The 17417-nt window shown below is 39.4% G+C and overlaps 1 protein-coding gene across 1 annotated transcript; it reads right to left on the minus strand.

Annotated features, from left to right (window-relative positions):
• Positions 1 to 6168: 6168 nt before the first annotated feature.
• TAF7 (TATA-box binding protein associated factor 7) lies at positions 6169 to 8223 on the minus strand. Its single transcript, XM_024575294.3, has 2 exons — positions 7899 to 8223; positions 6169 to 7774 (listed from the first exon to the last, which is right to left on the minus strand). The coding sequence occupies exon 2, from the start codon at positions 7458 to 7460 to the stop codon at positions 6390 to 6392; it is 1071 nt and encodes a 356-aa protein (XP_024431062.1). The 5' UTR covers positions 7461 to 7774; positions 7899 to 8223; the 3' UTR covers positions 6169 to 6389.
• Positions 8224 to 17417: the final 9194 nt, after the last annotated feature.

Genomic DNA, 17417 nt, shown 5'->3' on the forward strand with positions numbered 1-17417 from the left:
AATTTGCCAACAGATTATATTGTCATAATGTGACCTGGCGTCTTCTTGGAGAATGCCCACATGTATTTGGCTGTATTTTCTCAGGAACTACATGGTTTCTTCAGAGAATAATCTTCTGGTTGCCGGGGGGGTGGGCGGGGGGGAGGAATGGGTATCTTTTGGATACTGATTTAATAAGGCCAAGATGGGGGAAGACCAGTGACATTCCTGCAGTAAAGGGTATAGATTTTAACATAATTCCCCTGTTTGATGCTATACACCCCAACCTTCATCTGTGCCTTTCTCTGACTTTTGGGTCTTTGCTTCAATTTACCTAGAAAATAAACTTTCCAGCCCTGGCTGGTGTAGCTCAGTGGATTGAGCGTGGGCTGTGAACCAAAGGGTTCAATTTGGTTTGGTGAACCAAAGGTTCACCAGTTCAATTCCCAGTCAGGCACATGCCTGGGTTGTGGGCCAGGTCCCCAGTGGGGGCCACGTGAGAGGCAACCACACATTAATGTTTCTCTCCCTCTTTCTCCTTCCCTTCCCCTCTCTTTGAAAGTAAAATCTTTAAAAAGAAAATAAACACTCCAAAATGAGAAGCAACATTCCAAGATAGGTGGGGAAGGCAGTCACCTAGACTGCTAGGGTGGGATAGGGATCTTGGATATCCAACAGCTCTGAACACAAGACTTTAATGAATCCCCGTTTCCAGCCCCACACCATTCCCCTTCCTTGGAAACATATGCCTGCAAAAAAATCTCACAGGTTCTATGTCAAGTGGGTTTGTTCTTCTTGATATACCCTCTTGCAGACATTTCACATGTAACTTTCTCTGATTTCCTATCATTTATATATCTGCTTTGACCTTTTGAAAATGATCTGACATCTATTATTTAATGTTGTCTCATCTCTTCTTCACTTAACCTTGGGGATTACTGTTATTTTGGCAGGCTTTTTGTTAGAGAAAAGATATGTGAAAACAATCTTCCATTTCAAACTAGAAAAAGATTTTTAAATCCTCCATGTCATATTTGAGGGGAGCTTTAATGTTTTAATAGACCTTCAGGAAAGACAGGGAGAAAAAAGTATATTTTAATATTTATTGTGGAGTCCCTATCAAGCTATCTAGAAGTGCATTCAATGTTTTAATAATGACCACTGATTTTCAATTAATTACATCTGGTTCACTGTTTTCTAAAAGCATACTGAGTTTTTATAAACACAAAAAATGCAGGATTACTGCAATAAGTCATCAACTGTTTCTGCAGTAAGTTCATATGTGTTTCGGCAAAAACAAATTAATAAAGGCCAGGGGTCACAAGGGCATTAACAGGGAAATAGTGTATATCTTCATTGAGTTGTCAGATGTAGCTGCATAAATAATAAGAGATGAAGATCAAGTTTCACGAAATAGCTGGACTTGGAGAGATAGAGTCCAGCATATATCAAACACTGCCCAATATGGGAGTAGATAAAATTAAGAAAAAAATATATATCATGAAAAAAAGCAGATCTATACATGCTAAGGAAGGATACTCATGGTTTTTTTTAAAGACTTTTATTTAGAGAGGGGAAGGGAGAGAGGAAAGAGAGGGAGAGAAACATCACTGTGTGGTTGCCTCTAATGCGCTCCCCTCTGAGGACCTGGCCCACAACCTAGGCATGTGCCCTGACTGGGAATCAAACCTGTGACCCTTTGGTTCACAGGCTGGCACTCAATCCACTGCCACACCAGCCAGGGCTCATAATGTGTTTTTTTTTTTAATTTTTTAAAAAATTTTTGTTATTCAATTATAGTTGTCTGCATTTTCTCCCTATCCCTCCGCCCCACCCCAGCCAATCCCACCTGCTTCCCCCATGATTTTGTCCATGTGTCCTTTATAGTAGCTCCTGTAATCCCCTCTCCCCACTATCCCCTCCCCACTCCCCTCTGGGGCCAGTCAGAGTGGCCAACATAAACAAATCAGCAAACAAATGTTGGAGAGGATGCGGAGAAAAGGGAACCCTAGTGCACTGTTGGTGGGAATGCAGACTGGTGCGGCCACTGTGGAAAGCAGTATGGAATTTCCTCAGAAAACTAAAAATGGAACTACCCTTTGACCCAGCAATTCCGCTGCTGTGATTATACCCTAAGAACCCTGAAACACCAATCCAAAAGAATCATGTTTTGTTTTTTTTTTAAAAATTGATTTGAGAAGGGGGAAGAGAGAGAAAGGAAGAAACATCAATTTGTTGTTCCACTTACTTATGCATCCATTAATTCATTCTTGTATGTGCCCTGACCGGGAACTGAACCTGCAACCTTAGCGTATTGGGATGATGCTCTAACGAACTTAGCTACCTGGCCAGGGTTCACAGTGTATTTTTGAGAAAGTTACAGAATCCTGTCTCTATCAAAATATTTTTATTTTGCTTTACAGAACTATATATATGTATACAATTAGTTGTATAATAAAGATCTGGACTAACACATACCAAAATGTTAACAGTTTACCCTAAAAAGTTGGTGTGAAAGGGACTTATTTTTTGGTAAAATTGCTGTATTGTTTCATTTTTTCAGTGAGTCTCTTATTTCTGTAATATTGTAAAACACTAATTTTAAAGATTTCTTCATAATTCTCGCTCATGAGCCCAGAAATACTGAAAACTGTAGCCCAACCACTCCCACACTCATTAGCCAAGGGAGCTGTGGTAAAGGTGGATGTTTTTATAACTCCGAATTTCCTTGAAGGGAAATGGACCCCAATCTTCTTCATTGAAGTCCTTCCCTTTTTTTTTTTATATAAGAGATAATTACTCTTCATTGTGGAGTTTTTAATATTAATGCAAAGTCCAAGCCATAAATAAATCAAATAAAAAATAAAGTTACAATAGTAAGTTGAGTTGATTTATTTATGCTGCAGATATAAGCAAACCATTTCTTTGATTACTGTAATTTATAAACTTTACTTAATTTGAAATCAGTCAACCACACTTAAAATAGCTGTTTCTTTGTATATTTTTCCATCTTGATAACTCTTTAATTCAACTAATTAATTCTCTATTATGTTGAGACCTTAGTTAAGTAGGCAGTAATAGTATTTTTATTGTTTACTACATTCCAGGCACTGTTCTAAACCCCTTATCAACTCAATAGCCAATAGCCAAAAACTCAACAGCCCTATGAGGTAGGTAACATTATCATATTTCTCATTAGGGATGAGAAAATTGAAGCAAACAGATTGTTGCTTGCCTAAGATAACATAGTAAATTATTGGGCTAGGATAGAGACCCAGGCACTACATCTCTTGGCCTTGCAATTTTAATGTCTTTACAATGTAGTAAGTTTAGTGACTAACAAGCCGAAGTGCCTATTTAGTGAATTTATAGCGTAGTGGAGGGTATGAGCAAAAGGTAATTTACACTTTAGTGTGATAAATGCGTAACAGACCAGTTATCCGGCTAGACTAATAGAGTTCAGGAGACTATAGACACTACTTAGTTCAGGACTTCATATAGTGTCTGGTATTGCTCAGCACAATATTGTTGAATAAAAGGGAAAGACAGGGTATAGGCAAAGCCGTAATAGAATTGCTTAACCTCGATGGAGCTCAAGACCTTGGGACCAGTGACATTTAGGTTGCGCCTGAGAGTTAAGTAGGCCATGGCTAAATAAAGGGGAGAGTATTTTAGGTGAAGTGAACAGCTTGTTAAAGGGCTCTTAGGCCCTAAAGAAGAAAAAGACTGAACTTCTTGAAACATTGAAACAATGTAAATAAGCTCAGTATGGACTGAAATTAGGGAGGATGTGATGAGATGAGGCTAAAGATGCCGTATTTTTCAGACTGTAAGATGCACCTTCCCCATTTGGGAGGAAAATGAGGGTGTGTCTTATAGTCTGAATGTAGCTTACCTGGCTCGCGGGGGTTGGGGGGCGGGGGGGGGTGGCCGCAGTGCAGCAGGGATTTTTTTTTTTCCTATTTTCCTCCTCTAAAACCTAGGTACATCTTATGGTCCGGTGGTCTTTATAGTCTGAAAAATACAGTAACTGTAACACACATACTCGTGTGTATCTTAAGAAATATAAACTTAATCCTGAAATAATGATGTACCACTGAATGGTTTTGAGCACAGGAGTGACATGAAAAAAATGCATCTTAGATTATTTTGGTGGCCAATCAATGAAGCTACTGCCACTTGCTAGATGAGAGATAATAATGGCTCACACAAGGACAGTACCAGTGGGGATGAAGTAGAGTGACTGAAGAGCTTTTTAGAAAAGTAAAATCAGTAGTAAGGGGGAGTAGTGAAAGATGATGGGTTAAATTTCTAGCTTCAGCCCCAGCTGGTGTGGCTCAGTGGATTGAGCACCTGCCTGTGAACTCAAAGGTCACCAGTTTGATTCCCAGTCAGGGCACTTGCCTGGGTTGTGGGCCATGTCCCTGCGACGACAGATCCGTGTTTCTTTCTCCTTCCCTTCCCTCTAAAAATAAACACAATCTTTAAAAAAATTTGTTTTTCCAGCAACTAGGATGGTGGTAGAAACAGAGGAGGAAGAACAAGCCTTCAAAAGGAATAAAGAGCTCCATTTCAACATTTACATTTGAGTTGCCTGAAGTAACACTTCTAAGTGAGTGTTCCCAATACACAGCTGACTATACTAAATCTGAAGTTCAAAAGATACTGGGCTTAGAAATATGGACTTGAAAATCAGCAGAGTTTATAACTGAAATGGGGGTTATCAAATCACTAATTTTGCTTTTGTGTGCAGATCTCTCCTTCCCATTATTAATGGAAATTCACAGTGATTAGTGTTAAGGTCTTCCTAAGAATTATTCTGATAAATGATCTACTGTAAAGTCAAGTAAGATGAAAGCTTTTCAGGTGTCAATCTCCTAGCAAAATTCCCAATGAACTAAAACAGAATTTGTTACTTACCACCCTCATGTACTAGGAAAACTTGCCTCATTATTTGCAAACCTCAACAAATAATTCAAAGCCTGGATATTGAGAGAAACTGCTTAAGCCTCCATATTTTGTATTGAAATCTTAAAATGATGAAAACATTTTGGTAGAAGAAAAATGATCAGCTAGCAAGAGAGAAACGATCAGCAAGTATGACTGCAGACTTGAGAGGTGTGGAAAATTTGTTTACAATTTCTAATGTTTCTTGTCAAATACCTAGCTAATATGGGCTTTAAATGCTTGCTTCATGAGGCTAATATTTTCAAACCAAAGATTTTCTTTATGAACTAATGCTGTAAGTGAATTGTAGACAACTCTGCACTTTGTAAATTTTATCACTGAGTCTTCCAAATAGCTCAAGTAGAGGCATTAGATTACAATCTTTAGCACATATAAAAAAACCATGAAAATTATGCTTAAGGAATTTTGAAATATCAGACTATGTACTGACTTCCTTTACGAGCAATTTTGATAAACTGATGTGGACAAATTATTTCAGTTCTCAGAATATTAAATAATTACAGAAAGTAAGTTAAGATATTTAGGTACATAATCTTAATCCAACCCAATGGAATGATTTCTTCAACAGTACTGATAGCCCTGGCTTTGTTTTGTTCCTAATATAACAAGCAGATGACTATAGTGCTCTTAAAAACAAACAAACAAAAAAACCCCTACCCCACAAAGCACTAAAGGAAGACCTTCATGTACAAAAATTAGGGTAATTTAGGAAGATTCTGTACCTAGTGTTTCTTAACCTCCAAATGGAGCTGGTAGATCAGAACCTTAACAAAATACAAAGACAACATTTTCCAATTTGTTTGCACCTCCTGTGTTTATCTTATTCTTAAAACCCAACATAACTGCTTCTTTCCCTACGACACAGGATGAAATTTCAGTCATTAAACCCCACCAACAAACCACCTCATAAAGAGGATCTGACACCCACCACCCCTAAAAGTGCAAGACACATTATGAGGTAAAAACTAGTTTTTATTGTGTTAAAGCAACTTTATAAAATGATTTATAACTTCTACATGTCAAAAAATAGCTACTGCATGGGAAAACATATGCAAACTAGATTGACTAGCCTCTAGGCCACTCTTCTTACAGATCTCAGATAGCATCACAGACCAGCGATAGCAGCTCCTGGCAAATGAGAAACAGCAGCAAAGTCCTGCAGTGCAGTCATGACTACTAAGGTTCAACTGTTCATCCCACTAACCCCACAATTTTCCTACATTTATGTCATACATTCCTACTTCCTACAGGATAAACACCCAGGAAAGCTGTAAGAGACAAATAAAATAGACATGCACATTTATAGCTGTAATACAAATTCAATAAAAGGAGCAAAGGAAATGGGAATTAGTGCAGTTATATCTAATCCAGGTGATGAAGCCAAAATTCTTCTTCTAATGCTGACCATTCTATGGAACGAAATTAAGTATCAAAAACTCTTCTTACTTCTCTAGGAGTGATTCTAGCTCTTCCTGCAAAGAGCTGAGCTGCTCCTTTTCTCGGTCTTCCTTTTGTTTGAGTTCATCCAGCACAGCCTGAAATCTGTTCTTGAGAGCCAGGTTTTCCACTTTCATGATGAGATCTTCCTGTCGTTTCGCCCTGTCCTGGGTCTCCTGGAGCTTTCCTTTCATGTTATCAATCTGTTTCTGAATCCCTATAACTAACTGATTGGTTCCTTCATTTTCTTGGTGCTGTTCATCTGATGTATTTAGCTTGTCCTGCAGCTGTCTTTCCAGATCTTCCTCTGTATCGATGATGTTGATATCTTCCTCATCTTGATGCTGTGTCTCATCTTCATCTTCACTGCTGCTGCTGAGGTCATTGAATATCTCCCGAAGCTCATCATGTTCTAATGAATCATGGCCCTGCCTGTGGCCTGACATTCCTGGAGAAGAGATATCAAGGCCTTGATTTTCCGTTTCTTTTGTTTCATCTTCAGCAATTATTTCCCAACGAGTACTGACAGCTTCAGCATCTGTACTCAGCAAACGCTTCACTTCTTTTTCCACATCTGGAGATTCGATATACTTCTTCTTTGCTGTCTTCCGGAACCGTCTCTTTCTGACATTTTTTAGAGGCAGAGTGATTCCATGGTTCCATACAAACTTTTTCTCTTTGTCCTTATCCTTTTTTTTGCTTGCCTTGGGGTCTGCAGCGGCAGGTGCTGCAGCAGCAGCAGCAACTGGTTCCTCCACTGGAGGGTAGAGATCACCATCAACTGTAGATACAAGCATCTGACAGATATCTGCTGTCTTGTAAAAGGTTTTTTTATCAATAGTTTTCAAACTTTCCATAACACATGGCAGATCTACCAATTTTGAGGCCAGTGGGACCCGGTCCACTCTGACAATTCCATGACGCCCATCCGGGTGTAACTCTATTGTCAGTCTGTCCTTCAGGTTGACATGACCAGACTGTACTGCCCGCCTCACAGTAGAAGCATATTCCGGAGGCAGACGTAAGATAAACTGGCTCTCTAGTTCGTGAGGAGCATCATCTTTGCTCTTACTCATCTTTGTTTCTTTGCGACTCACTTCTCTAATAACCACTTGTTGCACTAAAAAGTTCCAGCTATTGCAACAGCCAGAAGGACCACTTTGTAATTAATTGAAGTATTTAAGTACTACAGCAGGTAAGCGTCTAATTTCTTAATTTTAAATTAAGCACCAAGTCTTTTTAAATATGCTGTGACTGAATATCAGTTGTCACTGACACTGGCATATTCAGGTCCATTTAAATATATTAGCTGCAATGCCAAGTTCCAACCTCTAGATGCCGCTGCCGGACAATGCGAAGAGCTAGCGAGCAGGAAAGCAAATGGCGGCTCCTGCGGAATGATTTACAGCACAAAGTTAAGCAAGGCCCCAGCAGACACTCCCAATCCACCAAACTTTCCCAAAACAAAGTCAAATAGCAGGGCGCAGTGCGCGCTCTTCACCTCGGATACTTACAATCCAGTGACGACTGTAAACCCAGCTTCTCCGGAAAGAAGCGAACGAAGAGAAAGCCACTCAGACCACAGCGGCCGGCAGCCCACCGTCACCTTCCTTACTCCTTTGTTCCTCCCGACTCTGGGCAAAGCGATCCCGTACTGATTGCTAGTGAAATGGTCACCTTCCTTATTCCTTTGTTCCTCCCGACTCTTGGCAAAGCGATCCTGTACTGCTTGCTAGTGAAACGGCCCGAGACGCGCAGCGCGAAATCTCTGCAGCTCCCAGCTCCGCACACCTCCGCAGACCTCTGTCGCAGGATGCACACCAAGCGGAAAAGAAAGCGCTACGTCACGGAGCAGGGCGGGAGACGGCGGTGAGTGACAGCACTCCTCAAGCGGAAGTGCGGGTTGCCTCACAATGCGCAGGCGCAGCCCGCAATTACGCTAGTCGACGTACAGCTGTCTTCTCGCGATAACTTGGTTTTATACGATGGGAATAATTTCTTAAAGAGCTATTGGTTTGAAAATATGTGCAGTATTTAGGCATGGTTCCAAGAAAGACCTACGTTCTCTAACATCCGCCCTTCGCCCCGCCGCTAAGCCAGAACTTTTATTGGATCGCCGTAGGGCAGGATAGCTCTTCAGCTTCCGGGTGATTGTCGTATATAGGGTGTCCATGCAGAAAGCTTTGACTCTGGAAATATTTCGGATGTTCCTCAGGGTATATCCATTTGAGAGCCGATGAAAGAATTTATAACTAGCCATGCAGTACATTTTAGAGTACCCACATCAGTGGAGTGGAGAGGACATGCTGCCCACTGTATAATTCCGCCATAACATCGGTTATGAAAGTGATGAGTGGACCCTTGCCTCAGGGTGTTTCTTTTGTGAAGCATCCGAAGGGAACAGGATGACTCCTTTTTAATATGTTTGAGGTAGATAAAAATGTAAACAAAGAAGTAAGTGTTCTCCTAAAGGCACATGTCCCTTTAAGACAGAGTTGTCTGACAGACAAATGGACTGATTGAGGCAGAATGGAATTGAAATATTACTCTACTACTTATCAGGCAATTTTAGTTAGGAATTTTTTCATTCCACCCTTAATATTTTGCTAACTGTTTTTCTGCTTGTTTCTTCTATATGTAGTCTGGTATTCATCAACATGCATCTGTAGTATTTAAGCCTAATTATGTAACAGTTTCCACTTACAGCTACTCATTTCCATTTATTTTTTTTTATGGGATCAGTTTGGTAGAGCATCAAGATCATTAAAAACTTAATTTCTATTCTCTAAAATATTAACTGCATCTAAATTTAATACAAAGTTCTTATGTGATCAACATTTCCAAAATTTGCTTTGTTTATGTATTTATGGGTATTGTCTCCCTTACCCCAACTTGGAAGCCCCGTGACCATTAGGAGTCTTCTGTCTTGTATATCATGTCCCAGTACCTAGTACCAAAGCATGGGGATGCACAAAACGTATTTGCTAATTGAATGAACCAAATGATCCACCTAGAATGAACATAAATATAGCCTAACTCCTATATTAATTTGTGAGAGAAAATACATTCTATATCACTTAAAAATGAGAGTAATTTCATAGACACTTCCTCTCTAGTCCAGGACAGTGCTAATTGTTATGAGCAGAGAAGTTTGCTAATACTGTGTGTGAATATGTTCTCCTTGGTTTTGGTAGACTGTGCATCATGGAAGGAAATTAAAATGGCCTGGTGCCAGTTGTTTTTTTTTTTAATGTTAAGTTTGAAGTTGAAATTATGCCCTTTAAGGCAACTATACATTAGTTCTCTGTGTTCTATAAGACAGCTGATTTATCTATAATTTTCTGGATGATCTATTTCCTCTTTTCTTTTTCAAGACATTATCTTTATTTTTTCACTTCCCATTTCTTTTGTTATTTGTACTTTTTAATTTACTCTTTACTGTATTTTTCTGTTACCATTTATATTCCCTCTTTTCAAAGATGAAAAGTGTTTATTGTGCTTTGTCCTTAATTAACACCTGATTTTCCTTATTTTATATATACAAGAGTTTTAACATGCTGTCCTCTGCAGAATGCTTTATTTAACTATATAAAATGTGAGGCTATACTTACACATGAAAATAATCCAAATATTGCTTTGCATTTTACTGGCCTATGAGTTTTATGATGCTTCAATATCCTTGTCACAGAAAATAACCTGAGATAAATTCTATGCAGTTCCTATTTGCCAAAATTATAATGTATTTTAGTTAGTAAACCTTTAAATGGAAGATGGTAAGAGATAATTAAAAGGATTAACTGAAGTTTCTCCTAAAGTATTTACCTCCTTCAATCTTGAAACATATTCTCTGCTTTTGAGTTTAACACATAGTAGTCTTTTATATCAAGTATGATGTTTTCTACAGAAAAAAAGACCAACCTAATTTACACTGGTTTAAACAATAAGAAAATCAATGATCTCACAAACCAAGTAGTCTAGAGCAGCTCTGTCCAGTAAAAATGTAACGTGAACCTCAGCTGAAAGCCTCATACAGTATATTAATTTACTAGTAGTCACATTGAAATGGCAAAAAGAAACAAGTGAAATTAATTTCAATACCATTTTATTTAACCTAAGCGTCAAAAACAGCATTTCAGCCCTGGCTGGTGTGGCTCAGTGGACTGAGTGCCGGCCTGTGAACTAAAGGGTAGCTGGTTCAATTCCCAGTCAGGGTACATACCTGGGTTGCAGGCCAGGTCCTTGAGAGGAAGGGCATGAGAGGCAACCACACATTGATGTTTCTCTCCTCTTTCTTCTTCCCTTTCCCTCTCTCTGAAAACGAATAAATAAAATCTTTTTTTTTAAATAGCATATCAACATATAATCAATACAGAAGTTATTAATAATTTACATTCTTATACTAATTTTTCAAAATCTGGTGTGTATTTTACACTTACAGTACATCTCAACTTGGACTAGCCATATTTCAAGTGTTCAGCGGCCACATGTGACTGGCGGTTACTGTATTGGACAGTGGAGTTCTAGAAGTATGGTTGCCTCTAAGTAAGATAGAGCCATGGCCTGGCAAAAATTGTTTTTCTCATAAGTTTGTAGAAGGACCACTTATTTATACTTTTTCTTTTTCTTCTTTTTTTTTTTTTGTAGTTTTTCCCTTATCTCTTTGTAAACTTCCAACATCTGTGGTCACAAGAAACCTGCCAGCAGTAACCAGGGAACTTTCCTTGTCCATGGTAAGTTTAGAGACTGGTTACCCCCAACCAAAATGTGTCTTTCAATTAGGTCATGTACCTATCTATCCCTGGCTCAATAATAGTCACCATTTTGATGGTGGGGAAGAGGTGATATTTGGTAATGTCCGAAGACAATTTTGATTGTTATAACTGTGGGGGTGGTGTGTACTGGCATCTAGTGGGTAGAGGCCAGGGATTCTGCTTATTACATATATTCTACAATACACAGAACATTGCCCCCCCCAAACACAACAGGAGTTATCTGGCCAAGTAGTATCAGGGCTGAGAAACCCTGTCCTAGCTTATTGTTTTAAGCCTATATTTCTAACTAAATACTGACAGGTGGAATGAGATTACCATTATTGGTTTATCTCTCTCAGAACCTACTACAGCTATGAATAGGTACAGCTTTGCCTTAAGTATGCAGAGAATGGACCCCTAAACTAAAAATAAAATGTTAGAAGAAAGGAAAGGGCATGGGCAACTGTCTTAGTCCATTTGGGCTGCTGTAACAAAATACAAACCGAATGGCTTGTAAACAACAGAAATTTATTTCCCAGTTCTGGAATCCAAGAGGTGCAAGGTAAAGATGCTGGCAGATCTGGTATTTATGAGGGCAGGCTTCCATATTAATAGACAGTAGTTTTTTTTTTTTACTGAGACCTTACATGGTGGAAGTTGTGTGGAGGCTCTTTGCCACCTCTTTTGCAAGTACAGTCATACTGTTCATGAGGACTCCTCTCTCATGAACCTAATTACCTCCCAAAAGCTATACCTCCAGCTACCATCATATTGGGCATTAGGTTTCAACATAATGAATTTGAAGGGGATACAAATATTCATTCTATAGAGACAACCAATAATGTGCATGAAAGAGCTAATTATTTGGAGGATTATGTAATTCCATAAATACACAAATGACTGGTAAGCACATGAAAAGATAATCTTTAACATTGCTAATCATTGGGAAAATGCAAATCACAACAATGAAATACCACCTCACACTCATTAGGACGACTACTATTGAAAAAAAAAAAGAAAATAACAAATGTTGGCAAGGATGTGGAGTAATTGAAACCCTTGTGCCCTGTTGGTGGGAATGTAAAATGGTACAGCCAGTGTGGGAAACAGTATGGAGGTTCCTCAAAAACTTACAAATAGAATTACCAGATGATCCAGCGATTCCACATCTGGGTTTATATCCAAAAGAATTGAAATCAGAGTCTTGAAGAGATATTTGTCCATCCATGTTCATAGCAGATTATTCACAATAGCTAAAAGTTCTAAGCAATCCAAATGTTCATCAACAGATGAGTGGGTAAGCAAAATGTGGTGTATACATACAATGGAATATTGTTTGGCCTTAAAAAGGAAGGTTTCTGACATACACTCCAACACAGAACCTTGAGGATACTATGCTATGTAAAATCCCAATCACAAAAAGACAAATAATGTATGATTCTACTTACATAAGCTATGTAGAGTGGTCAAAATCATAGAGACAGAAAGTAGAATGGTGTTTGCCAGGAGTTGGAGAGAAAGGAGAATGAGGAATTATCATTTAATGAATATAGGTTTCAGGTTTACAAGATGAAAAAGATTATGGAAATGGGTGATAGAGATGGTCACACGACATTATGAATATATTTAATACCACTGAAATGTGCACTTAAATGGTTACAATGGTAAATTTTAAGTCAACTATATTTTGCCATTATAAAAAGAAAAAAGTTTATATGTATTTAAAAACTATGGATGGGCATAGAATATAAATTCTTTAAATCAGTAATTATATAATGCAATTAATAGTGATTTAAAATTTTTATCAGTATTTTCTACCTTCTCATTGTGAAATTTTATGTTGTAGAATTTACAGTGAGAACTTTTTGTGATGTAAAATTCTTTTTACAATGGACATTTCTTTAGTAAAAAGGTTTTATAAGAAAATGAAGCTTCAATAGTATATTGTCTTTTTCAAAAAGAAATGTCAAGAGGGAAAATTCTGTTAGAGTTTCGATATGCATTTTAGTAAACTTAAAACGTTTTGTTTAAATTTTGTGGGAATACCATTTTATTGATACTTTGTCAAAAAGAAATAATGACTTGCAGGCTCTGTACTAAACCAACTGGTATTCTAAAATAAGTCCTGGAAATAAAGCAAATGCAGCTTCCGGTGAGGACTTTCAGAAATGAGAATAGACATCGGTCTGGGCCTCTGGGTGCCGCTGTCGGCCAATCCGTGGGTGGAGGGAAGCAAAGTAATCCACTGGCTACTGACGCAGCGATTCCCGCAGACTTTGGAGAAGACGTGCAGAGCCGACTCTGCGTGCCATCTCTCATGCAAGGTTCCAAACGAATGTGTAATCATCCAGAGTGAGGCTCTGCCTTTTCTTTCCAGAACAGCTTTGTAATCTGGGATCAACCATAGGAGGTGTGTTCGGACCTGAGAAGCAATAGGAAGAAGCCCCCCGCGGGGAAGGAGTGCAGAAGCACTGTTTGTCTTCTTTCTGTCTTTGTTCAGCCTGGTGATGCAGCAGATCGATTTGGAGATCCAGAAGCAACAGCCAAAGGTTTAAAAATGGGGAATCTCATCAAAGATCTGCATCTCAGTGACCAGAACCATGGGTGAGTGCTGAGAAGTCTTCCTTTACTGCCAGTGAAGAGAGTAGGGACAAAATTGGGAATGATAGGATAGATATAGTGGATATGCCAAAGGAAGTCCTAAGCCCCTTGAATAGCAAACCTTCACTGGAAGTCCTAGAAATGCTATTCATCCTGAATAGAAACGTATTCATCCTGAATATAAATAACATAGAGACGTATTCACCCTGAATGTAAATAACATAGGGTTTGGGGCAGGCATTTTGTTTTGAAAATTCTAGAAAAATATCTTAATAGAAGCAACGTTTACTCCTAAACCACAGTAGATTTGGATGCTTCAAGTAATTCTCCATGAATGAATTGGATCAGTTTCAATAACTACCTTCTCCATCCCAGAAGCAAAAGAGAGCATCGGGGCAGTAAATACTCTGGTTACTATTGGAGAAGTCTGAACCAGAAGAGCAGAGCTGCTACCACTTAGTTGGGGGGAGGGGACAGAACAGCTCAGGGCAAAATGCAGGTTTTGGATGCCAAAGCTATTCCCCCCAGACTGAGCCACAAGGAACACAGCAGAGCTTGCCTGCAGTAGAACTGCCCCCCACCTCCCTTGGGCATTCTTTAGGTGATCCCCACTGACCTATACGGCAACCTTAGACAGAGATCCTACACTTTCCACACAATCGCACAGGGCACACAGAATATATCTAGTGTTCAATAATGACAGCACTATCTTGACTTGAAAGAGTGACACTAAATCATGGGGTAGAAGAGACAAGTGGAGGCAGTTTAAGGAAAATTTTAGAAACCTGGCTGAGATAGAGGTTTAGGACTATAATACAGTGCAGATGATCTTCAGCTGGGTATCTAGTCCTATTGGTGGCAAGAAATGTGGTTGCCCTAACCAAAACAACAGGACTCAAGAGACCTTGCTTAATTGGAGAAGTGAAAGATACCTATTTTGGCACTTAAAAAAATCAACATGAGGAATCGGTTGCCTCTTGTACACACCCATCCAGGGACCAAACCCACAACCCAGGCATGTGCCCTGACCCAGCATCGAACTGGCAACCTTTTGCTTTGCAGGATGACACTCTACCAACTGAGCCACACTGGTCAGGGTGAGAAGTAAAAGATACTGTGGAGAGTAATAAACACACAGCCAAACAACTCACCTCTAAAAATTACTGTGTAATTTTTTGTGAGCTACTGGCAGAAGAAATTCTAAACTGAGAGAAGACTCTGAAGTACAATGTCACCATCAGTCATGGATAAGGACAGGCTGTCCTGCTCCAGCAAAATACAACCCTGCATGTAATCCACATCAACCAAACCATTCTGGTTTTCCAATAGGCTTCCTATATAGCTCAGGAGACTGGGAACGACTATCCAGAGCCTCCATCACACACGTTAGTGCTTCCCGTCCACATTGGGGGTCCTGAACATCTTTTTCTTCCTTATGGGTCATCCATCTGCAGTGCTGCTGGCACTGTCTGACGTGTGGATGAGCACAGAGCACAATGGTGTTCACTGCAGCCTACCTTTGAGCTGACTCTATGAGCTCATGACCAGGGTTCAACTGGGTTCAGTGTCATCCTGAGCATGTCTGTACTGGTGGACCATCATGGCGAAAATGCGCAGAGAATGCTATGCCAGGAGCTTCAGCTGGAAGTCTCAGCTCTCTTTAATGCAACACCATGCACTGTGGGGCCTGGCTGCCTGGTCACCAAGGTGGACACTGACTTGGGTGCAATGCTTGGCTATCTTATTGCATGTTTCAGACCAGCAACTCAAACTCTTCAACCTAGGGATGCACTAGAGAGGGGTGTGCACTGTGGATCTATGGGTGACAGAATTCTGCTCTCCAGGTCACTGTGGGCAATGGGGACAGACATCATGCTGCACCTGGTCTTTACCTACAGTTTGCAGGAGTTGCTGCCAGACCTCAACAACAGCTGGGCACCTGCCTCCAGGCAGGCAGAGCTACAGTTTTACCTGGCTTTGGCCTGATCTCAGTGCCCTCACTCCTCCAGTGACTGGTCATCATCCTGTGCCTGCGGTGCTCCTGGAGCCCTGCTTCTGTCCTGGTTCTGATCCAAGCCTGGATTTGGAGTTGGTCCCACTTCAGCAAGAGAGATTTGTCCTATTCCTACAATCTGCATGTGGCTTCAGATATTGCAAAATCTTAATTTGAGGTTAACCCAAGAAACATGCATCAACTGTATGTTCTTTGTAGTGCCAGCATTGAAGTCTTAAATATTACATTGGATCCAAATATATACGTGCGAGTTTTAATGCTTTTATTTCATAAATATCCTGTTATAAATCAATTTTGTTGGTTTTTTTCTTTTTGGTGGGGGAAGAGAGCTCTACAAGTTTACTTGCTAGTTTTGATGTCTAGTTTGATTTGTCTCATTAACCTGGACAATTCATTTGTTGAAAGATTTGTGCCTATTAATGTATGTTCTCAAAAATTATGTTTCCTTCTAAAGAGTTCTTTCCTTGCAACATTGAAGAAGATTCACTGCATCTTTAATTTTCTGCTCTTGAGTTCCATATACTTGCCTTTGAGAAGCTGAGAAACTATGGATTTTGTTATACAGGGCAGAAATTATCCTCCCAAGAATTATTATTGTGGCTTTTAATTGTTTCCACATTTTTCAGACTCTTCTCAGTCATGGTGTCCAAGGGTGGGCTGCCAATATCTGGCCCAAGAACATTCTTCCCTAACTTTTAGTTAAAGTTAAATAAATCACTCTGAGCCTGAGGCATTTTACTTAGTGATCTTTTACTAATTTTGCAATAAGCAAAAGAAGGAAGACAATCTAGTCTAAAAGTCCTGCTATTTAAGGAAACCAATTTCTCTTGGAGAAATTGAGTATGCTTATATTCTAACATCTTGTCTAAAAATAAAGATGTGGCCTTCTTTCAGTTTCGAAGAATATTACTACCTTTGAGTCTCTTCAATTTGAAGTTTAAATTAGACATTCATGTGACATTTTCCCAGTGAAATTCCAAGAGCCCAGTGTTGTTTTATCCAAAATATATTACCTTTGAGTGAACTAAAGGCCTTTTAAGAACTGATATCCACATAATCAATAGACATTTCAGAAAAGGATGAAAAATAAGGATGTGGTAAAACATATTCTCCAAAAATGCCAAGGTTTCTGGTAAATATTCAAAGCACAACAGAGAGTAAATGGGACAGTCCAATCTTTTTTAAAGTCTGACTTATGTTCAAAAGTTTACTTTTTCCTTTGATTTTTTTCACCCCCACAGGCAGTTGCTATTCTCTGTTGCCTGAGAAATTATCAAGTGGTCAACATATACAACAGAGTGGGGAGATGATTTTTGTCCCCTTTGTGATATTCCCTGAGTAGAAGACAATGACAGCAGGTTTCTACTCCATATAGAAATTTAGCAACATTTAGACATGATTAATTAAGTGAACATAGTAGTTTCTCCTTTTCATACATATATTGTACAATGCTTAATTATTTCCTTTACGAATAAACTAAGAATTAAGGAAAGATAGATTAGGCTAATGAGAAGATAGTGTTATATGAGAGTGTAGTAACTGGTTGTGACTCTAGGCGCCGCTGTTCACCAGTCTAGGAGATAACAGGCAGCACCCGTGTGCATACAACCCTTCCCCGCCCCCCCCCCCCCCCCCAAATAAAAGCCTCTTAGAACCTCACCGCCAGG

The sequence above is a fragment of the Desmodus rotundus genome, chromosome 10 (assembly GCF_022682495.2).
Source record: "Desmodus rotundus isolate HL8 chromosome 10, HLdesRot8A.1, whole genome shotgun sequence".
Lineage (NCBI taxonomy): Eukaryota > Metazoa > Chordata > Mammalia > Chiroptera > Phyllostomidae > Desmodus > Desmodus rotundus.

Excerpts from the sequence above, each read along its gene's own strand:
- TAF7 (XM_024575294.3), bottom strand. The coding sequence starts at position 7,460 with ATGAGTAAGAGCAAAGATGATGCTCCTCACGAACTAGAGAGCCAGTTT.